This window comes from Mastigoproctus giganteus, chromosome 8 (assembly GCF_048544385.1).
Source record: "Mastigoproctus giganteus isolate SK-2022 chromosome 8, ASM4854438v1, whole genome shotgun sequence".
In the NCBI taxonomy this organism is placed as follows: Eukaryota; Metazoa; Arthropoda; class Arachnida; order Uropygi; family Thelyphonidae; genus Mastigoproctus; species Mastigoproctus giganteus.
The window spans coordinates 229,923,945-229,948,664 of NC_143582.1; the positions used below are offsets into that span (position 1 = coordinate 229,923,945).

Below are 24,720 nucleotides of genomic sequence, written 5' to 3' on the forward strand. Positions count from 1 at the left end.
AATTTTATTAAGTATTAAAGGTAAATTGAAAAGATGTAAAAAATTTAATGAATACCTGGAAACTCCCCTTCGTGGAATTCTTGTATTGGATTTGGAACACTTCTTCCTCTGACTGTTATGGCAGTGCTTCTTCTGTATGTTTCAACTGCTTGCTATAAATGATATGTAATACAGATATTATATTTAAATTAAATGGCTTGAGTACTGTTTAATTTTAACTAAACTCTTATTGAACACTCATCTGTTCCTAAAAAAAAAGTAGAAAACTAATTGACCTTATTTAAAGTAACCATTATATTCCACAGAATTTCCATATATTTAACATTATTAAACTGACTGTACTTCAATAATAATAATAATACTTGTTATAGTGTATATACTGTTATAAGCCACACTGTGGTAGTAAATGATTCTCAATAATTAATGTGATATCACCCCTTTGCTAAATTTAGTCTTAAAATAAAAATCTTATACCATATTTTTCCCACAATGCTCAGGCCTTGTCCCACCTCTTCAACTCAGTAGGAATAATGTTTCTTAATTTATGACATAAATTATTCCTTACTTTTTCAACATTTCAGGAGCACAGATTTAAAAATATTTTTGCAGGCTGCTCAAGTCATGTCAGTGAAATTAATTTTGTAGGGATGAAATCCATTAATCTTCAATCAACCCTATATAACCATGTATTATATATATATATATATATATATATATATACCACAATTTTCTAATTAATTGTGGTAGGGTCATTCTGCATAAGAATATAGCGATCACAATTGATTTGTATACAAATTTCCAGCTTCATTTCTACCTTGTGAATAAGTTATTAATAAATCTAAACTTGATTTTAGAAATTCTAGGCTAGTAGCAGAGAAGAAAAATTCATGGGATTATTCTACATTATCAAGTGACAGAAAAATCTACAAGTAAACACTAATCTGCAATCAAGTCACCAAGACGTGAGAGGAAGGCTAAGGCACATAATGGAAGTCTTTGGCTAAGAAAATACAAAAAAAAAAAAAAAAAAAGAAGTCACAGAGAATTCTTTGCTTACATTAACACTAGAAGAAAAGGAATTAACCACACTGGCCCACTAGATATGAATGGCATAATAATAGCAATGAACCTGATCAGACTGCTGAAAATCTGAATAAATATTCTGCAGTTTTTAGGAATGGGAATACCAGAGATATATCAAGTTATAAAAAGAGCTAAATGGATTTCTGATAACTCTGACCAAATTACAAGAGAAATTGTTGAAACTAATATAAATAAGGCATCTGGAACTGATGGAATCTATTCAATTATATGAAGAGAAAAAGCTAAAGAAGTAAGCAAACTTGTGGCCATAATTAGAGGGTTCAGTGTCCGACAACGTTAACTATAAAATCATTTTGTAGTAAACATTTTCGTAATTAATCAAGAAAAAGTCATTTGACATTTTCTTGGTTTACCGGAAATGTGCTTATAGCCAAACTAACATGTAAACTACTAGATAAATATATTTCTCTGACATAATATGCATTGTTATTTGCATTAAGTTAAACTAACGTTGTTTCTAAACAAAAATGCAATTTTGTAGTTAATGTTGTCTGACACTAAGCCTCAAATTATGACAGCACCCTTGGATTCAGGGAAGGTCCTCACAGATTGGAGATATGCAAATGTCACTTCTATCCACAGGTGAAGTGATTAATTACAGATCTGTAAGCTTGACTTTTGTTCCAGGGAAAATAATTGACTCGGTGGTTAAAGAGTACAGGATCATCTTGACGGGAATGCAGTTATATGATAATCACACCATGGATTTCTTAAGGGGATATATTATCAATATCTCACCTTAAGCAATAATTAGCAATATGATTGATTATTATGAGTAACAAAAGAAATAGATGAAAAAAAAAAGTAATTTTGTTATATATTGCTATATATATAACAAAATTAATACTGTTATATACAGACAGATGGGCCAAAAGCTATGGATTTTATGGATAATATAGATTTTATCATTGTCAATCCAGTGGGAAAATTTTGGCTTATTGCTCATCTTTCAAAAATTCAATGATCCAGTTACGAAAAACTCAAGAAAAAGAAGAAAAATTCAAGTTATATAGAAGTGTGTCTTCGAATGACAAGAGAGCAGTGCTAGAGTCAGTCGAAGACACACACTTCTATATAATTAGTATTAATAATGGAAAACGATGCAAGAACGCAAGCTTATAAAGCATCATCCAAAGGCGCCTCCGTAGCCAGGTGGGAAGGAGCAGCAGTGCGTAGCACACGCTTCTTGATTAGACCGGGGTTCGAGTCCGTCACCACCAAATACGGAGGATGCAGAAAGGTCAAGAAATGACCATTGCATATCCCGGAGCAATATGGCCTTAGTTGCTAATGCGCCTAAAAACCAAATCACACACACATCATCCAAAAAAAAAAAAAAAAAAAAAGTCCCACATCACCATTCCATCACCACAAACACTTTATCAAGTCCTTCCTAAAATTTATTCAAACTACCACTTCCACAACCACAGATGAAAGTTTAACTATCAACAACACAGTCATAAAGGCAAACCTGCACACTTCTAACCTGTAATCATCATTCATCAATTTGAATTTATGCCTCCCTATTGTATGTAGTCTAAGCAAGAGAGAGAATGCCATAAGCATTAAGCTTACTCAATCCATTCAAAGCATTAAATACTTCAATGAGACACCTCGCAGGGGTCTAGCCTCCAGACTGCAATTTGCAGAACTGAAGCCTTTAAAGACACCCTTTTTTTTTCTGTCACCAATTCTCATTGACTTTTTCTTCACCCATTCCAGCAGATCTACATCCTTTCAAAAATGAGGCCTCCAGCCATATATACAGTACTCAAGATGTGACATAACAATTGCCTACTTATCTCTGCTAGAAAAATTCCTGTTTATCGAAAAAAAAAAAAAATAGTGAGTTGTCTCGCTGCCTTAATATCAATATTAATAAAAACAAATGGCACAAGAAAAAAAAACTTCCCATTTCACCTATCAATCCCCTCCAATAGTTAGCATTAGTAGAGGCACACGATACAAGAAAGCAAGCTTATGCAGCATCAACCAAAAAAAAAAACCACCTCCCATTTCACCCCTCCATTTGTTCCAAATGCCTGTCCAGCTCAGCCTTAAATTTATTTAGGCTATTAGCTTCCACAACAAAAGATGGAAGCCTGTTCCACCAATCAACTACCAGCTGACTAATGGCAAATTTCCACACACCTATTCTACAACTATCTTTCCTCAATTTGAAACTGTGCTTCCCCCCCTCAGGTTCTTAGTCTGAGCAAGAATCCCATCAGCATTCAAGCTTGCTCAACCCATTCAAGGCCTTATACACCTCAATCAGATCACCTCGCAGGTGCTGAAATTTGCAGAACTTAAGCCTTTCTTGGTAAGAGCACCTCTTTGTTCCGCTCACCAATCTTGTTGCCTTTCTTTGTACTCGTTCTAGCAACTTTACATCCTTCCTAAAATGAGGCCTGCAGATCTGTACACAGTACTCTATGTGTGGACTGACAAGTGCCTTGTATAACGGGATAATCACCTCCCTATCCCTGTTAGCAAAATTCCTATATATCATTGACAAGACTCCATGACCTGCCCTGGCAGCCCATCTGCACTGCTCAGAGAATTTCATATTTGACTGCACAATTACCCCCAGGTGTTTTTCACTTTCCACTTCCCTGAGTGTAGTACCACACAGCTGGTTTCTCTTCGGTTACTGCTACCCATATGCAGTACTTTGCATTTGTCAATGTTAAACTTCAGTTACCATTTCTCAGCCGATTTTCCCAACTTATCTAGATCCAGTTGCAGTTAACAACCCTGCCAACCTTTGTATCACCTGCAAACTTGGACATTAAACCCGATATATCTTCATCAATATCACTGATAAATATACAAAACAACAATGGGCCCAACACCGAACCCTGGGTAACTCCGCTAATAACATTTTTCGACGAAGAGCAGTGTCAATTGATTACCACTCTGTCATCTCCCACTCAACCATCCCTTTATCAATTGTAGCAACTTACCCTTAATGCCAAACCTCTCCAATTTGTATAGCAGTCTTTCATGTGCAACAATATCAAAAGCTTTCCTGAAATCCAAGTATGGTCCTTGAGGTTGTCACAGACATTCTCTCAGATATGTCAGACAAGCTGTACTTTCTACCATGGAGACATTTTACCCATTTATGGACAAATTCAATGGAAAAGTTTTGTGAAGCACAAGCAGTTGCTCTTGACATTCCAAAGGCTTTCGATCGTGTTTGGCATAAAGATCTTCTAAACAAGCTTCCATCTTATGGTTTGCCAACTATTCTTAGTAATTGGTTATCCAGTTTTCTCTATCATCGCTCACTGAGAGTGATGGTAGATGGCTCTCTCTCTTCTAACTTCTCCACTAATGCCGGTGTCCCCCAAGATTCAGTTCTTTCCCCCACTCTTTTCCTCTTGTATATTAATGACCTTCTTCCATTGACTGGAAATCCTATCCACAGTTTTGCCGATGATAGCACATTGCATTCCACTTTCCATTTTGAGGAACCTTCTCCTGCTCAATCAGCTTCAACTTCTCGAAAATCTGCTACCAATTCCTTAAATGCCGATCTTCAGGTAATTCTCCAGTGGGGCAAAGACAACTTAGAACAACTTAGACAACTTTAGAAGGGTTGATTTCAACCCTTCTAAAACTCAATCTTGTCTTATATCTCGCAAAAAGGATTCTTCTGCACCTATGCTTATCTTTAGTGACACTCCGATTTCTAGGCAAAATGATATATCTCTTTTGGGGATTACCCTGACTTCTAATCTCTCTTGGCACAAGCACATTACAAATATTGCTTCCTCTGCATCTAAAAAACTTAGTTTTCTCTTTCACTCTCGGCGTTACTTTTCTTCCAAACAGCTGCTCACTCTGTATAAATCGCAAATCCGCCCTACCATGGAATATTGTTCCCACATCTGGGGTGGTGCCCCTAAAACCTCTCTTAGGTTTCTTGATTCCATTCAGAAGAGGGCAATTAGGTTAATTAATGATTCATCTCTAACAGAGTCTCTCCACTCGCTTTCTCATAAACGTACTGTTTCTGCTGCATGCCTCTTCTACAGATACTTCCATGGGCACTGTTCTGCTGAATTGGCTTCTATAATTCCCGCTCTCTCTTTCAAAACAGTCCAAACACATGCTGCCACCAACCAACATCCATTTACTGTCCAACTTCAAACTCACAGAACCAACTTTTCATCTTCCTCATTTATTCATTCAACTGCCGTTTTCTGGAACAACCTTCCTTCATACATATTTCCTGAAAATTACAATCTACAGAAGTTCAAGTTCAATGTCAACAAATATCTTCTTTCGTCTTCTCAACCTCCAACCCAAGCACGGTACTAAGTACTATAGGTTCTAATACCTCTCGTGTTTGGGGTTCACATAAAATATATATATATATATATATATATATGATATCAAAATTATTTTTGGCATTCAGTTCCTTTTTGACCACATCATAGTATCCAATCAAATTGGTCAGACAAGATCTCCCTTTAACAAACCCATGCTGTGTTTTTAATATTACTGCAGTCTTGTCTAGATGATCCTGCAATGCTTCTTTAACCAGTGATTCCATTATTTTTCCAGGAACATAAGTTAAACTAACAGGTCTATAGTTACTTGTGTCACCTTTTGAACCCCCCCCTTTGTTAATTGGTGATACATTTGCACACCTCCAGTCCATGGGGACCTTCCCCTGAATTCAAGGAAGCTCTCATAATTATGGCTAAGGGTTTGCTTACTTCCTTAGCTGCCTCCTTGAATATAACTGGATAGATCCCATCCACCCCAGGTACCTTCATTAAGTTTAACTTCAACAATTTCTCCTCCACTTTGCTCTCAGTTATTACAAAATCATTTAGCTCCCTGTTAGTATTTGATAAACTTCTGATACTCCCCTCATTGAATAACTGCTCATGTGTGAATGTAGATGCAAAATACTCATTCAGTTTATCAATTACCTGAGCATGATCATCAATAGTCAACCCATCTATGTTAAGTGGCCCAATCTGATTCACCCCTTTCCTTCTAGAGTTTATATATAAGTAAAGAACTCTTTGCTGTTTTTCTTTGCTAGTTTCTCCAGTTCTTCCTTGATTTTTTTCAAGCTATCCACTTCCACAAAAACAGATGGAAGTTTGTACAACAATGAACCAGCCAGTGGCTGAATGCAAAATTCTACACATCTATTCTGCAACCATCCTTCCTCAATTTGAATTTATATCCCCTCAACTGCATAGCCTGAGCAACAGGAGCTATTCCATCAGCATTACGTTTGGTCAAGCTATTTAAAGCCTTAAACAACTCAATCACATCATGTCCAAAATTCATCATCTACAAACACTGCAACTGGCACTACTGAAAAATTTATATGTAAGAGCACCCTCTTTGTTCCCTTCAGTAATCTCACTGCAATTCTCTGTACTCAATACAGCAGCTCTACATCCTTCCTAAAATGAGGCCTTCAGATTTGTATGCAATACTCAAAACATGGCATAACCATTGTCTTGTACAATGGGATAAAGACCTCCAATCCCTGCTAGCAAAATTCCAATATATCACTGACAAAACCCAATGAGCTCTCCTGGCAACCTGTCTGCAATGCTTGGAGAACTTCATATCTGACCGCATAATTAATCCGATGTCTTTTTCATTTTTCACTACTCTGAGTGTAGCAGCACACAGTTGGTATGTTACTCTGGGGATACTGATACCCATATGCAGCACATTGCATTTATCAAGATTAAACTTCAATTGCCACTTCTCAACTGCCCAACTGCTTAACTTTTCTAGATTGTGTCACATTAACACACTATCATTACTGCCATTAACAATGCCAACTTTGCATCACCTACAAAATTAGAAAAGTTGAGCAGATGGGCTGAGATGTGGCAACTATGGTATTGACAAATGCAGAGTAAAATGCAGAGTACTCCATATGGGTGACAGTGACACGGGAGAAAAGTATCAACTGTGTGGTACTACACCCAGGGAGGTGGAGAATGAAAGAGAGCTGAGGTAATTGTGCATCGGATATGAAGTTCTTTGACAGTGCAGACGGGCTGCCAGAGCAGGTCATGGAGTTTCATCAATAATATGTAGACAGGTAGACAAGTATAGTATCTTATGTAAGACAGCTCCCAAATGCTAGTTCAACTCCGCCGCGGTACGCTGGGATGTTACAAAAACTCTGCAGAAAGACCAGAAATGTGTATAATGCTATGTTTGTGCCGTGTATATGTTTATTATGTTGTTTTGTTGTTTCTGGCTGCTTTGCAATCAGAAGCAACAAGCACCAGTGTGTTGCATCCTGATACCCATCTACGCCGTGAGGAGACAGGCCACAACTAAGTGCGAAGAACAGCAAACCTCGAGTGTCACGTACTGAATGTCGAAATCATTCAAAATGTGAGCAAATTAATAAAAATCAGAAAAATTAAAGATAAAAATAAGTATATAAAATAAAATTCAGTAAAAATAAAGATAAAAATAAGTGAATAAAATGGGAAAAAAATAATAATGAAAAATAATAATAATAAAAAATAAATAAAATAAATAAGAATAAAATAAAATAAATAAATAAATAAATAAAAATAAAATAAAAAGAAAAATAAGAATAAAATAAAAAGAAAAATAAGAATAAAATAAAAAGAAAAATAAGAATAAAATAAAATAAAATAAAATAAATAAATAATTTTTTTTTTAAATTAAAAAAAAATATAGGAATTTTGCTAGCAGAGACAAGGAGGTGATTATTATTATTATTATTATTATTATTAGCCATATGGTGCAAGGAAGCCTGAGGCTTATTCTGCACCAGCCAAAATAAAAAATTTCTGAATTATCCAGAGAGAGAGAGGGGGGGAGGGATGGAGGGAGAGACGTAAAAGGGAATCACCAAGAAAGAGAAGAATGATGATATCCAGCTCAGGACCCTGGGTGTGCCAACCCCATACTCACCAGATGTGAGCCCCTTTAGTGCTGTATACAGATCTGGAGGCCTCAATTTGGGAAGGATGTTGAGTTGCTGTAACAAGTGCAGAGAAGGGCAATGGGATTGGTGAGAGGAACAAAGGGGTACGCTTAGGGGGGAAAGGCTTTGGTTCTGTGAGTTGCAGTGTCTGGAGACTGGGCACCTGCGGGGTGATCTGATCGAGGTGTATAAGGCCTTGAATGGTTTGAGCAGGCTCAATGCTGACGGGATACTTCTGTTTGCTCAGATTAAGAACCTGAAGGGGCATAGATTCAAATTGAGGAAAGACAGTTGTAGAATAGATGTGTGGAAGCTTGCCTTTAGCCAGCGGGTTGATTGGTGGAACAGACTTCCATCTGTTGTTGTGGAAGTTGATAGCTTAAAAAAATTTAAGGCTGAACTAGACATACATTTGGAGTGACCAGATGGGTGAAATGGGAAGGGGTTTTTTTTTTTTTTTTTTTTTTTTGGCTGATACTGTATAAGCTTGCTTTCTTGTATCATATGCCTCAACTAATGCTAATTAAGCGTGATATACCTTCATTAATAAATACAGAAAACAACAACGGGCTCAGCTCTGTCTTCTCCCACTCAACCATCCCTTTATCCATAGCAGTAACTTGCCCCTTAATGCCACACTTCTTCAATTTGAACAGCAGTCTACTATCTGCAGTATCACATGCTTTCCAGCCGACCGGGCTAGTCGGGTGGGTAAAGCGCCTTCCTGGCAACCCAAAGGTCGCGGGTTCGAATCCCGCCTCGGGCTTGGATCAAAGTACTGCAAAAACCTTGTGAGGTGCATTATGGCCACAGAAGCCGATGCGCCAATAACTACCAAAGGAAAAAAAAAAAAAAAAAACATGCTTTCCTGAAATCCAAGTATATGATATCCAAATTATGTTTTGCATTCAGTTCCTTTTTTCACTGCATCACAACATCCAATGAAATTGGCCAGACAAGACTGCCCCTTGACAAACCCATGCTATAACTAAAGTATAATTCCATTCCTCTCTAGATGGTCCTACATTACTTCTTTAACCAGTGACTCCTTTATTTTCCCTGAAACAGAAGTTAAGCTAACAGGTCTATAATTGTACATGTCACTTTTTGATCCCCCCTTTGTTAATTGGGGAAACATTTGCGCATCTACAGTATTAGTAATGGCCATATGGTGCAATGAAGCCTAAGGCTTATGCTGCACAAGCCAAAAAAATATATATAAATAAAAATTTTAAAAATAATAATAATAAAATTAAATAAAATAAATATTAAGAGAAAAGGAAATAGACCATCTATGCATTTCCCTCCTCCCATAGGTAACTATCCAACTGAACTTTGAATTTTACGCAAACTTTACCACCCATGTAGGCAACTTATTCCAGTAATTCATAACTCGCTGGCTAAAATTGCAATTCAGTCTAAAAATCTCTCCCCGTAAATTGAATTTATGGCCACTAGTTCTAGAATAATTTATAATCTTGAAAATTTCATCTTCATGCATTTTACTATTACCTCTCAGAGCCTGAAACACTTCAATCAAGTCTTCTCCAATGTTGTTGTTTGTTGGAGTTTAATGACATATAGGCTGCCAAGGCCATATTGTGTCTTTCTAATGGTTAATAATGAAATACTGACTTTATTTAAAATAACTGTTATATTTTATGATATATTTTTAAGCAGTTTAGAAAAGGAAACAGTTCTGTTTTATTAGGTTCATCTCCAAGAATAATGTTAGTGATAACTGTACATTAGCAAATAATTTAAAGGTGTTTGAACAGATATTTGGAAACTGGGGGCAGTCCACTAACAAATGGTGAACAGTCAGTTGTACATGACATGATGTGCATTCGGGAGCACTGTCATTCATTAATAGATACAGATGAGTGAGGTGAGTATGACTAATCCTTACTTAGCCTTGCCAGAATTATTTCTTCTTGCCTGCTTTTCTGGAAGCTGGAGAGTCACACCTTTCAGTCTGGTTTTATTTGGTGAAGTTTGTTTCCTGGATAACCTCTCCAGATCAGTGACCAGCTATTGTAACATGCTTTATGGATAATATGTTTGTAATCAGTATGTGGAGCTTGAAAAGTCTGTGAAATGGTAGAGTCTGGCTGTTTGGCTGCAAGATCTGCTATCCCAGAATGCCACAGATTCCAGCAGAATGTGGCAGTTTAGTTTCTCTCATTACAAGCAATTAACTTAGAATGAATTTGCTTTATTACAGGGTGAGAGGAATTGGTTATAGCTGAAATAGCACTGATTGAGTCAATGTATATTAAAGCAGTCATAATTAAAAGTTCAGTAATGTGATCCAGAGCTAAGTTTATGGCGTAGAGCTCAGCAGTGAAGATACTGCATTCTACTGGCAATGAGACAGAAGTGGTGAATGAGGAGAAGATTGGCACAGCACCTACTTGGGTCTCAGTTTTTGATCCATCTTTACAGATCTTACAGGCTTGTAAGTTAGAAAGAGAATGAGTTTCATGTAACTGTGCAATTCTGGAGGGAGACAAGGTGTTCTTTTCCCACTGTTCGAAATAGTCATCATAAATTGCAGGAATATTTGTCCAAGGTGGATCTGATGGTGTCATGTCCTGAAATATATTGCCGATTCCTAAATTCCATAATTGAGTCAGTTCTTTAAGTCTGAGTGGAACAGGTCTGCTTTCATTTGGTTTACTATTATAAAATGACTCCCATTTGGTATTGTACAGGCATCTCCAAGAAACAACCCCAGGGGCTCAACATCTGGTGAGTATGGGCTTGGCACAACCAGGGTCCTGAGCTGGATATCATCATTCTTCTCTTTCTTGATGATTCCCTTCTACTTCTGACTCTTGTTCTCTCTCTCTCTCTCTCTCTCTCTCTCTCTCTCTCTCTCTCAGGGTAATTCAGAAATATTTTATTTTGGCTTGTGCAGCATAAGCCTCAGATTTCCTTGCACCATATGGCTAATAATAATAATAATAATAATAATAATAATAATAAAGAGTGAGAAGGAAGACTACGAAGTTTTGCGGCATAAAGGAGAAGTAATGCCTTCCTCTGGAGATGTATTGGAGGTTTGTGGGCTTCAATGTAAAGACTATGAACTGGAGAGGTTCTGAAAGCCCCTAAAGACACTCTCAGAGCACTGTGCTGGAGTGTGTTCAACGCTCTACAGTACTTTTCCTTGCAGATCATACAGTGGAGAACCACAGTCCAAGTGAGACCTGATGAAAGCTCTATAAAGGTGGATCAAGGTATGTCGATCAGCGCCCCGTGACACGGATGACACACACCAGAGAATATTCAACTTCTTCAAGCAGATGGATCGAAGATAGGCCACATGTGCTTGAAAGTGTAGTTTCCTATCTAGCACCAGGCCAAGAAAGTTACAATTGTGAGTAAAAGGAATCGAAACGTTATTGATATTTAGCTTAGGATAAAGATGAAGTGACTGTAATTTGCAGAAGTGAGTAGTGGTGGATTTTTGCTCACCAAGATAGTATACATTATGTAAGGTCCAGGATTCTATTCTGGCAAGAACGATTTGCAACTGTCTTTCAAAAGTATTCATACTTTGTGACTGGCAGGATATGGTGAGATCATCTGCATACATGTATATTTGAATGGTTTTTGGAAGATCATCCAATATATTGTTGACCCGAATCGCAAATAGGGTAGCTCTCCATATGGAACCTTGCAGGACACCCTCTTCTTGAATACGAGATGTTGACAGCACATTTTGATATCGGACTTGAAAAGTGTGCAATTTTAAAAAGTTCTGAATTATTTGAGAAAGGTAGCCTCTCAGTCCCAACTGATGCATATTTAATAATACCATGATTCCAAGTGGTATCGAATGCTTTCTGAATATCTAGGTTGACCATCACTAGATACTGTTTCATGACGAAGCCATTTCATAGGTTGGATTCAATTTTTACAAGTAAATCAAGAGTAGATCTTGGTTGGAAATTGCAGGGGCAGAAAGATTTTGGGAGTCTAGAATTCAGGTGAGCCTCTTATGTACCATCCTTTCAAATATTTTTCCCAAACATCTTGTTAATGATATCGGTCTGTAATTCTGAACTAGAGTGGTATCTTTACAGCACAAATACAAGAATGCCACCATGACAGAGGATATGTAGTTTCTGAAAAGATACGATCATAGAAGAGTAATAATATGCCAAGATCGGGTTCACATAGATGCTTCAGTATACTGTAGTGAATGCAGTCTGGTCCTGCTGCACTATTTGATGATTTGCTCAAGGACTCTTTGAGCTCAGCTAGAGTAAACAGATGGTTATACAGAAGTGAGCATTTAGTTGAAAAATTCAATTTTTGACGTTCTTGATTAGTTTTAATGCATTGAAAGGAGGTCACATAAGAGAATAAGGCAGAAATATAAAAAGACTCTGCTAATGCATTTACTATATCAGTAGGGGAGGTAAGTCCTGTCCATTCCATTGTATTATTGGAGACTGCAGGGGTAGAAATTTCCCACTGAGAGCTTGTATTTTTTTAATTTGAGGGAAACTTGTTTGACCATCACTAGATGCTGTTTCGTGACGAAGCTGTTTCATGATGAAGCCATTTCATAGGATGGATTCATTTTTTGCTGTTTTCCTAATTTGTCTTGCTTTGGCTCTGAGTTTTTTTGTAAACAATTAAGTTGGCGGTAGTTGGAAATTTACAAAAGCAGTTTCAAGCTTGGTTTTTATCATGTTTTGCTTTGGAGCATTCTTCATTCCACCCCTGATTTGGGTGTATACGCTTGTGCTGGTTGGATTTTGAAATGGAAATTTCTGCTGCAGATAATATATGGTTGATAATGTGGTCAGTTACGTCATCAAGATGGTGTTGCTGCACATATTGCTTTTTGAGTATGATACAAGTGGAATAGGTTTTTCAGTCTGCTTTGTGGAAAACAAATTCCAAGTATGGCCTTTAGGACATGACACAACCTGCATTCGAAATGAACTTATAATAGGAAAATTGTCAATGTGGAATGGATCATTCAGCACTGACCATTCCATGCTTGGAAAAAGAGATGCTGAACAGATGGATAAGTCTATGGCTGATGTTGTACCTGTAGGTAGTTGGAACATGAGTTGAAGACCCAATGTTTAATACAGTCAGATTATGGTTATCCAGGAATGTTTCAATCAATTAGCCTCTCCTATCCATGGTGGAAGATCCCTACAATGGACGGTGACCATTGAAATCACAGAGTAAACATATAGGAGGTGGAAGTCGTGTGATAAGGCTGTCAAGTTCAGTCTGGGAGCAAGGATAATTCAGTGAGATATAAATGGATGCAAGCGTTAACGATATTCCCATTGCTATCTGAACTGCTACAACTTCTAAGTAGGTTTGTAGTTGGAGATGTCTTGATGGTATAGTAGTTTTCACAAGAACAGCAACCCTGCCATGAGCAGGAGTGTTAGAATTTCTGTCTCGCCTAAACTTAGTATAATTTTTTAATTTGAGGGAAACTTGTGGTGATAGAAAGGTTTCCTGTAAGCATACACTACTGCATTAGTTTTAATTAATAAATCAAACATCTATATTACAGTGTAATCCTCTACAGTTCCATTGTAGGAATTTATTCATTGGTTAGATTTATTTGAGGAAGATTGATCTGATTGATTTTTCCGAGAAGGTTTCTGTCTGCTTAGTTTTGATTTTTCATTTCTGGGAAAGGTTGAGCATCCTGTATCTATGGTATCATTAGAATGTAACTCTAGTACTGTATCATCATCCTCTGATTGAACATCCATTTCCATGTTGCTACTGTGTGTTTTCACTTTCTTCTGATTTTCAACAATAGTTGATTTTTTTGTTTCAGGCAAGGTTGAGATAGCATCAGTTAGGATACTGATTGGCGTATTGCTGGTTTTGTTGACTGTAGATTTCTTATTGCACGTTAGCACAGCTTTGGAACAGGCAAAGGAAATATTGGGTTCTATGGAGACATCTGTTTGAGTTGCAGCTGTTTTTGGTGACCGATACATATGATCGGCAAGGCATGGTTAGCAGTATTTGCTTTCTTGCTTCAGGGTATGCGAGTGACTTTGTGCTCCACTTTATATTTCTGGATTTTTTTGCCTGTTTTCCAAAGGTCACATGCTTCGGAAAATGCAGGTTGGCTTCCTTTACAGTTTGAACAAGTAGAAGTGGAAGCTGCACAATCTCCTTGGGAATGCTCCTTGGAGCCACAAATAGGACACACAGCATTGCTTCGGCATGCAGTTTGTGCATGGCCGTACTTCTGGCACTTAAAGCAGCAAATGGGATTCGGGATGTAAGGCCGAATCTTGCAGTTTAGGTAACCAGCTTTAACAGAAGATGGAACATTCAGAGTATTGAAAGTCAAAATAATGGATCAGGTTGGTAGTAGGTTGCCATCTTTCTTGGGCATTATTCTACAAGCATGTGTCACCTTTTGTTCGCTAAGCTCTTGTACTATTTCTTCTTCAGACAGTTAGTTGTTTGTTTGTTATCTGGTTTTTAGGAGCATTAGCAACTAAGGCCATATTGCTCCAGGGATATGCGGTGGTCATTCCCTGACCTTTCCGCACCCTCCGTATTTGGTGGGCACGGGCTCGAACCCCAGTCTAATCAAGAAGCATGTGCTACGCACTGCTGCTCCTGCCCACCTGGCTACGGAGGCATCCAAACAGTTAGTGAGTCCCATTTGCTGATAACACCTTTAGATGTGTTCAGAGTGTTATAGGGGGTATCTGACACTGGAAGATTGTTAAATGTCGTTAATTTTAACAATTTTTCTGAATGTGTTGTTTTTGAAGTTTCAATTAGAAGGGCTCCAGATTGGAGACGGTTCACCATTTTAGGGGATCTAACAACTGATTCTAAACATTTTTGTATTAGAAAAGGCGATAGCATGCCAACAGTTGTGTGGACAGTGAGTGCATTATATAAAATGCTGGCATATCTGAATTCTGTTTATCCATTCGAAGTCTCTTCAGACTTCGAATGGATAAACAGAATCTCTCCTTGTGTTCTGAGACAAGTTTCAAAGTGTATTTGTAAGTTAATGGCGGCTTCCAGGGTGTCCCCTATATCTGCCGTTTGTTAGGCTTTTTCGCCAATTGCCGGCTGAAAAAAAAAAAAAAAAAAAAAAGTCGGTCAAATTTGAATTTTGGGAAAAAAAAAAAAAAAAAAAAAATTTTTGCATCTAATAGATGAAATTTTGAGTTAGGTGTGCAGTAGTGTTGTGTTTGCGTTGTGTGTTAGCCGGCACCTGGCATTTAGCAGTAAGGGGCTGCGGGCAGAGTTGTGTCCCAGCCCCCCACTCCCATCCGTAGCCACGTGGAGGCAGCCAGGATCTACTTTCTATTTATAAACTTATGAGGACGCGGACTAGGCCTGTCAGTCCTATTGGTAGACTCTGTGTTGCCGGGCAATTCCCCGGGGAAGATCCCCCCAGGAATCACCAGGCCACACATTAGCATTGTTTTCTTTCCTAAAAAAAAAAAAAAAAAAAACTCTCACAGGGCTTAATCCTGTCCAAGAGTGGGAAGGCTGAAGTCTGGACGGTATTGTTCTATCAGGATATGGCATTGTCCATTTCTTCTTTACTTCCTTCTCCCCACTCTTCCATGTTCCATCTTCTTTCTCTTCTCTTCCTTCCTCTTGGGCATAATCTTGTGTGACCCAACACCCATTGTTTTGCCGTAGTGTGCTGGCACAGGTGCAGTAGTTTGGCCACGTTCATCGGTGGTTTTCCTCCTCTTTCTTTCCTTTTTCTCTTTCTTCCTTCTTCTGCTCACTTCGCTTTCTCTTCCTCTCCTTCTTCATCTTCTTCTTATGGCTCATATTGTTTGCAAGGTATGCATACTGTGATGTCTGGGATCTGGTCATTGAGAGTTTGGGTCTGTATCTTGTCCCTCAGTATTATCTTTGTTGTTTCATTGTCACATCATTCCTTTTGTTCATTCAGAATGTGTTCTGAGACAGAGTTAATAACTTTGCCGCCTGTGGGCTCTAGTGATGGATATTCATTGCAATTTTTGCAATTCATTGCAATTGTTGCTCCTTTTAGCCCTGGAAGAGGGAATTCCTTCTCCCAGGTTACCGGCCCGCAAAGTGGAGGCAGGAGCGGTGCCAACCAGTGAACAAGTGATCAGCAAAAGAGGAGAGCAGTACATTGCTAGCAACAGCAGTAACAGCAAGCAGGGTTAGCAATAATGTTGCTAGCAGTTAAGCAGTGACGTTGATCGAGGAAAGCAGTAACAATGCAAGCGGTGGAGGGATCATTAAAGCACTAATACTCGTCCTATGAAAAATGTTAGAAAATCGCACTAGAAAGATCGCTTAGCACTCAGGGCCTCAAGTCTCCTCTAAGGTGCCTAGTTTCCAAGCTGTGCAACACACATATTTGAAGTCTTTCCTCATAAGAACGTCCATTTGCCGATCTCACCAGTCGAGTTACTCGTCTTTGGACCATTCGAGAAGCTCGAAGTCTTGTTTTTAGATGCAGTCTGCACACTTGAACACAGTACAAGTGTGGTCTAACAATAGCCTTATATAATGGGATTACGACATCCTTATCTCTACTAGCAAATGTTCGATAAATCATCAATAGAACACCATGGGCCTTCTTTACAACCTGTCTACAATGCTCAGAGAACTTTGTGTCTGATTGTATCGCAACTCCCAAGTTTCTTTCTTCCACTACTAACTTTAGTTCAACTCCACCAAGTGTATAAGTTATTTTGGGGTTACTGTTTCCCAGGCGTAAGACCTTGCACTTTGCTGGATTAAAGCATAGCTACCACTTTTCTGACCATCCCTGAAGTATATCTCTGAAGAAGCTCTGCTTGGTGGTGATCATTAACTACTCTACCAATCATCTTTGCATCGTTTGCAAATTTATACATCACGCCCTCTATCCGTTCATCAGTGTCATTTAAGAACATCAAAAGCAACAGTAGTTCCAATACCAATCCTTTTGGGGGAACCACACTTCTTACATTAACCCAATCTGAGGAATAACCATTTATCACAACCCTCTCCCACCTGCCCTGAAGCCATCCTACTACCCAAGGATTTTCCCCGTGATTTCAACCTGTTCCAGCTTATAGAGTAACCACTCGTGTGGGACTGAGTCAAATGCTTTGCTGAAATCTAAATAAGCAATGCCAAAATTATTCCCTAAATCCAGCTCTTGAGTGGCTCTGTCAAAATAGCTAACCAGATTTGTTAAACATGATTTTTCCTTTACAAAACCATTCTGTGTATCCTTCATAATTCCATTTCTATCTAAATGAACCTGAATTTCACCCTTGATCATTGCCTCCATGATTTTCCCTACTACTGAAGTTAGACTGATCAATCGATAATTTCCCACCACGGACTTATGGCCCTTATATATTGGAGATACGCTGCCACTTTTCCAATCAAATGGAATCTCTCCTAAGTCAAGTGATGCTCTCATAATTAATTAGCCTTAATGCATCAACAGGCTCATTTGCCATCTCCCTTAAAATTATAGGGTATATGCCATCAATCCCAGGAGCCTTACTCGCCTGTAGGCTCGAAAGCTTTTTCATTAAATAACCATGAGAAATTTCAATAGTATTAATTACATATTTTTCAACTTTGACTCCTATAATTTCTCATTGATGTAAAGGGTTTTTCTTCTGTAAATATCGATGCAAAGTAACTGTTAAGTTCATATGCAATATCATCTGGGGTATCTAATACTATCCCACATCCATTACATAAAGGTCCAATCAGGTTTGTCCTTCTCTTCTTTGCACTTATATATGCGAAGAATTCCTAATCCCCACTCTTTGCCAGCGAATTCTCATAATCTGCCTTTGATAGCCTAACCTATTCTGTGGCATTATTACAGATCAAATTGTAGCTATCATAGTCTTCATTACATTTTATTACTCTGTAACCTTTTCATTCATTCTTTTTTTGCTTAAGTAATCTGACGACTTCCTTATTCACACATTTTGGAATCTTCCTCATGGGGTATTTCTTTAATGGTATATAAGTATTTAAAGGTATATGCACATGGAAGACTGCTGCACAAATTGGAGAGGTATGGCATTAAGGGTAAGTTGCTACAATGGATAAAGGGATGGTTGAGTGGGAGACGACAGACAAACAGTGGTATTCAATGGACACTGCTCTTCAAGGACAAATGTTGGTGGAGTTCCCCAGGGTTCGGTGTTGGGCCCATTGTTGTTTTGAATATTTATCAATGATACTGATGAAGGTATATCAGGTTTAATGTCCAAGTTTGCAGAGGATACAAAGGTTGGTAGGGTTGTTAACGACAGTAAAGACAGTATACTACTCCAACTGGATCTAGATAAGTTGGGAAAATGGGCTGAGAAGTGTCAACTGAAGTTTAACATTGCAAATACAAAGTACTGCATATGGGTAGTGATAACTTAAGAAAAATGTACCAACTTTGTCGGTACTACACTCAGGGAAGTGGAAAGTGAAAAAGACGTGGCGGTAATTGTGCAGTCAAATATGAAGTTCGCTGAGCAGTGCAGACAGGTGCCAAGGCAGGTCACAGTTTCTTGTCAATGATATATAGGAATTTTGCTAGCAGGGACAGGGAGGTGATTATCCCATTATACAAGGCAATGGTCAGACAACATCTAGAGTACTGTGTGCAGGTTTGGAGGCCTCATTTTAGGAAGGATGTAGAGTTGTTAGAATGAGTACAAAGATGGGCAACCAGATTGGTGAGGAGAACAAAGGGAAGCTCTTACCAAGAAAGGCTTAAGTTCTGAAAATTGCAGTGCCTGGAGAGCAGGCACCTATGAGGTGAGCTGATTGAGATGTATAAGGCCTTGAATGGGTTGAGCATGCTGAATGCTGATGGGATTCTTCCTCTTGCTCAGACTAAGAACCTGAGGGGGCACAGTTTCAAATTGAGGTAAGATAGTTGTAGAATAGATGTGCAAAAATTTGCTTTTAGCCAGCAAGTAGTTGATGGGTGGAACAGGCTTCCATCTTTTGTTTTTGAAGCTAATAGCCTAAATAAATTTAAAACTGAGCTGAACAGGCATTTGGAACGAATAGGGGTGAAATGGGAGCGTGTTTTTTTTTTTTTTTGGCTGATGGTGCATAAGCTTGCTTTCTTGTATCGTATGCCTCTACTAATGCTAAAGAATTCAAGGCTTTTGTAATTAATGTTTTAAAGGTATATCATAATTCAATTGTATTCGCTGTTTAGAGATATCTATCCAGTTAATAGAGGCCATGTAGCACCTTAAGCCATCGTAATTTCCTTTCCTGAAATTATAACCCATTCCTTTGCCTTTAACTACTGCTACCTCTCTCTCTTCATTGTCCACCATAGAACTCTGTGATCATTTCCTGCTACTGGTTCCTGTACTGTCAGCCCTATTATGTCTTCTGGTTCATGGGTAATGATCAGGTCTAGAATATTCTTTTCCCTAGTACTTTCCATGACATGTTGATACAAATAACAATCATCTAGTTGATTTAAAAATTCATCCCCCATGTGGAGTTTCCTTCCCATTTGCTCCAATAAATTAGAGGCAAATTAAAATCACCCATAACAATACATTCAAACTTACTTTCCCATTCCGTTTACAAGTCATTAGCATTAGTCAAGGCACATGATGCAAGAAAGCAAGCTTATATAGCATCAGCCAAAAAAAAAAAAAAAAAATCTAATTTCATCCATCCACCGGCTCCAAATGCTTGTCTAGTTCTGCCCTGAATCTATTTAAGCTATCAACTTCTAAAACAACAGATGGAAGTTTGTTCCAGCAATCAACCACACACTGGGTACAGGCAAACTTCCGCACATGTGTCCTACAACTGTCTTTCCTCAATTTGAATTTATGTCCTCTTGGGCAATTATTCTGAGCAAGAAGAAGAATCTCATCAGCATTGAGCATGCTCACACCATTCAAGGCTTTATACACCTCAATCAGATCACCTCGCAGGTGCCTAGTCTCCAGACATTGTAATTTCCAAAACTTAAGCCTTTCTTCGTAAGAGCAACCCTTTGTTCCATTCACTAATATTTTTGCCCTTCTCTGTGCTCGTTCAATAGCTCTACATCCTTCTTAAAATGAGACCTCCAGACCTGTATACAGTACTCAAAGTGTGGCCTGACAATTGCTTTATACAAGGGGATAATCACCTTCTTATCCCTGCTAGGAAAATTATTGTATATCATTGACAAGACACCACGAGCTACTCTTGCAGACCGTCTGTACTGCTCAGAAAATTTTATATCTGCCTGCACAATTACTCCCAGATCCTTTTCATTCTCTACCACTGTCAGTGTAGTTGTTATTTGGATTTTTAGGAGCATTACCAACTAAGGCCATATTGCTCCGGGGATATGCGGTGGTTATTCCCTGACATTTCTGCATCCTCCATATTTGGTAGGCAGGGGCTCAAACCCCGGTCTAATGTTGTTGTTATTTGGTTTTTAGGAGCATTAGCAACTAAGGCCATATTGCTCCGGGATATGCGGTGGTCATCCTCCTTTCCGGTGGTCATCCTTTCCGCATCCTCCGTATTTGGTGGTGACGGGCTCGAACCCCGGTCTAATCAAGAAGCGTGTGCTACGCACTGCTGCTCCTTCCCACCTGGCTACAGAGGCACCCCCCATTCTAATCAAAAAGCATGTGCTATGCACTGCTGCTCCTGCCCACCTGGCTACGGAGATGCCATGTCAGTGTAGTACCACAGTTGATACGTTACTCTAGGCTTACTGCTTCCCATATGTGGAACTTTACATTTGTCAAAGTTAAACTTCATTTGCCACCTCTCAGCCTATCTACTCAACTTTTCTAGATCCTGTTGCAGCAGCATACTGTCAATAGTGTCATTAACAACCCTGCCAACCTTCGTATCATCTGCAAACTTGGACATTAAGCCCGATAAACCATCATCAATATCATCTATAATTACAGAAAACAACAATCGACCCAATACTGTACCCTGAGGGACTTCACTAATAACATTAGTCCACAAAGAGCAATGTCCATTGATTACCACTCTCTGTGTTCTACTCAACCATCCCTTAATCCATAGCAGCAATTTGCCTCCAATGCCATACTGCTCAAATTTGTGCAGCAGTCTTCCATGTGCAACAGTAACAAAGGCCTTTCTAAGATCCAAATATATGATATCAAAGTTATTCCCTGCATCCAGTTCCTTTGTGACCACATCATAGTATCCAATCAAATTGGTCAGACAAGACTTCCCCTTAACAAACCCATGCTGTCTGAGCTATAACTAAAGTCTTCTCTAGATGATCCTGCAATGCTTCTTTAACCAGTGCCTCCATTAATTTCCATGGAACAGAAGTTAAACTAACAGGTCTATAATTATCTGTGTCTTCCTTTGATCCTCCTTTGAGGATTGGGGTCACATTTGCACATCTCCAGCCCATGGGTACCTCCACTGAGCCCAGGGAAGCCCTCATAATTATGGCTAAGGGTTTGCTTACTTCCTTTCCCGCCTACTTTAATTTAACTGGATAGATTCCATCCACCCGAGGTGCCTTTCTTATCTTTATTTTCAACAATTTCTCCTCGACTTTACTCTCAGTTATTACAAGATTATCTAGCTTACTGCCAGAGTTTAATACACCTCTGGCATTCCCCTCCCTGAATAACACCTCATGTGTGAATGTAGATGCAAAATATTCATTTAGTTTGTTAGCTACCTGAGCAGGATCATCAACAGTTGAACCACCTATATCAAGTGGACCAATCTGATTCATCCCCTTCCTTCTAGAGTTTACGTAAGTAAAGAACTCTTTGCATCATTTGCCAAAGATTTATCTTAATCTGCCTTCGCCTGCCTCACCTCCTTTGTAACTTAGTTACTGATCAGCTTATATCTATCATAAGCTTCTGTGTTACCTGTTATTTTATATGTATCCCATGCATTTTTCTTCTCTGTCACATATCTATTTAGTTCATCTGACATCCATTTAGGTCTAAATCTTGAACAATATTTTGTAGTTGGTATGAAAAGCTTAGTAGCTTCCAAGATTAATTCTTTGAATGCTTCCCATTTTGAATTTGCTGTTGGTAACATCTTCAGTTGGTCCCACCATATAGAATTTAAATACTCTCTCAGACCACCGTAGTCACCTTTACAAGAGCAAAAATCCTTCCCTTTACCCTTGATGGTAGTTAACTCTTTCAGTAAATCCCACTTCAGCACACTGTGATCACTGACACCTAGTGGTTCCTTCATCTGCAGATTCTTAATGCATGAAGAACCACTACTGTTAATCAGATCAAGGGTATTACTCTCTCTAGTTACCTCCCGAACATGCTGCTGTAGAAAACAATAATCCAATAAATCCACCAAAGACTTGCTAGTGTGTGTGAGTGACCAACCAACAAATTTCAGTCAATCTCTGGGAAATTAAAATCCACCATTATAAGACACTCTGATTTAATGGCCCACTCTATTTCTCTTCACAACTGCTCATTATACTTATCAGATTCATTAGGCCTATAACACATACCAACTCTCATTTTTCCTTTCCCAGTGCTTATGTCACACAAAACAGACTCAACATTGCATTGTCCACCAACTTCAATTGGATGCACTTCCTTAGATTTTGTGTTTTTTAACATAATTCCTCAGGACAGGAAAGGAGGAGGGGTTAGCATAAACCCTCCTCCCTTCCTGTCATGTCTATTCTTTCTGTACACATTGTACTCCACAAATTCCAATTCTGCACTGCTTATGTCTGTGTGACACCATGTCTCTGATATCACAACATCTGCCTTTGATGTCTTGACTAGCACTTCAAACTCATCGAATTTATTAACTAAACTCCTAGCATTGGTGTACATGCAAGTATACATGCACCTGTTTCTACTCTTAATTACCCTAACACAGCCCATGTATTTACTTGTTCCACTATGACTCCCAGCAGTCCAGGAAATCCACATTGCCTTGCTTTCCAGGCTGCTGTTCAATTGCATTTCAACAGAAGCAGTGAAAGAATCACTTTCACCTCTGCCAGCGGCTACTGTTAATCTATTAGTCCATGTATCCCGCCCAAGCTGGCAGTTTTCAGACCCACCTCACTCTGCCTCAATAGCATCAGCAAATATTCTTGCAAACTTCCTATTTAAGTGTATTCCATCACTGTAGAAACAATCTCTACTGTTAACAAGCACAGACCAGGCTGAGAAAAATTCTACCCCTTGAGCCTTGCACAATCTCTTCAGGGCTGAATTGATCGACAAGGCTCTCATCGTATACTCCCTCCTATCATGTCTGGACAGAATTGCAGACACTTTCAAATTCAACCCTACCTCACGGCTTTTTTTCAGCATTGACTTGTACTTGTTAAGTAATTCTGCCGGTCTCCTTCTCTTAATATCATTAATGCCAACATGTACAACAATATCACCCTTTGTGCCCTTAAAAGATGATATCTGCTCTACAACATCATCAACTTTTGTTCCTGGCAGACATATCCTGGTCCTGTTCCATCTATCGTTTCTGCACAATATGTTACCCATTTCCCTGACAATAGAGTCAACTACAAGAACTAGTTCCTTTGGGACTAGCGTATTCTGCCTTGGGGGTTGCCGCTGTGTTGCGTGATGTTCAAGTGCAAGCTCTGGCATTGATGTCGGCAGCTCCGAGCTTGATGGGCCCCTCAATTTAAATCCTTCGAAGGCATTCACCCTGTCCTTCAAGCTCTCATATAAGCCCGTAATAATGCTGGGTTGGCACCTGATTTCCTCACACTCCTTACATCGCACGCACACACAAAGACATTTCCCTTCACAATATCATGTCCCGTTCCTGATTGTTCCACAAACATCAAACAAGCAGTGCATTTCACTAGACTGATTCAGGGAACTGCTAGAGGGCTGCCTTACTAGTCAGACGTGCTGATCAACGCTAAAGAAAAATGTGCTTAAATATGCGTTTTAATTATAGCTATTGCCCTAAAAAGTGTTCTCACCTAAAGATGTCAACTAGTGGACTCTCATGGTAAGAAATTTTTAAATTTCAACTGGGAATTTAGCAGGATATTTGCGTTTTCATCTATATCCTTTGTTTGCGAGACCGCAGTGGTCACCATGTGGCTGGCAGCAAGGATATAGAGAGGCGCCAATATAAAGCGGCGGCCACGTAAATACCCTGCATTTGACTGGGGAGGTGTCCCAACTTGTGCCAAACCCAAGCTGCAAGAGCTTTCCATCATCTGTGCTGAATTACCGTTACTGTGCCAGTGAAACATGTATTTTGTGTCTTTCCCCCCCTCTGCAATAGACATACCGTGGACAGAATGGATCTTAGCAAATATACGTGTAGTGCAAAAACTGATGTCACCACTGTTATCGGCGGCCAGGAAAACCCCCAGAGAAAGTAACCCCATTTTCCTAGGGCCACTTATATACTAGGCTGTTCCCCCCCCCATACTGCCAGTGGGGGAGAGCCCAAATCTTCACCTGCAGATCACACGGCAACAAATATACCCACGGACTAGTGGTTTATATCCTCGAACAGCTCTCAGAGCCCTCAAACAAAATAACGCATCTAGACCTCACTAATCCGGATAACTTCGAAAATCCGAAATGGATACAAACATGGTGGGAGAACCACACGAAAAAGACTGTGACTCTGACTGTGAACAAGTTAACCCT

General features: G+C 39.1%; 1 protein-coding gene across 1 annotated transcript in view; it reads right to left on the reverse strand.

Annotated features, from left to right (window-relative positions):
* LOC150082406 (putative ATP-dependent RNA helicase DDX5) overlaps positions 1 to 24,720 on the reverse strand; it is a 361,473-nt gene that overhangs the window by 317,079 nt on the left and 19,674 nt on the right. The window contains exon 3 of the mRNA XM_090379268.1: positions 56 to 152. Within this exon, the coding sequence (XP_090235394.1) occupies positions 56 to 152 (97 nt within the window). The remainder of the gene's footprint in view (positions 1 to 55; positions 153 to 24,720) is intronic.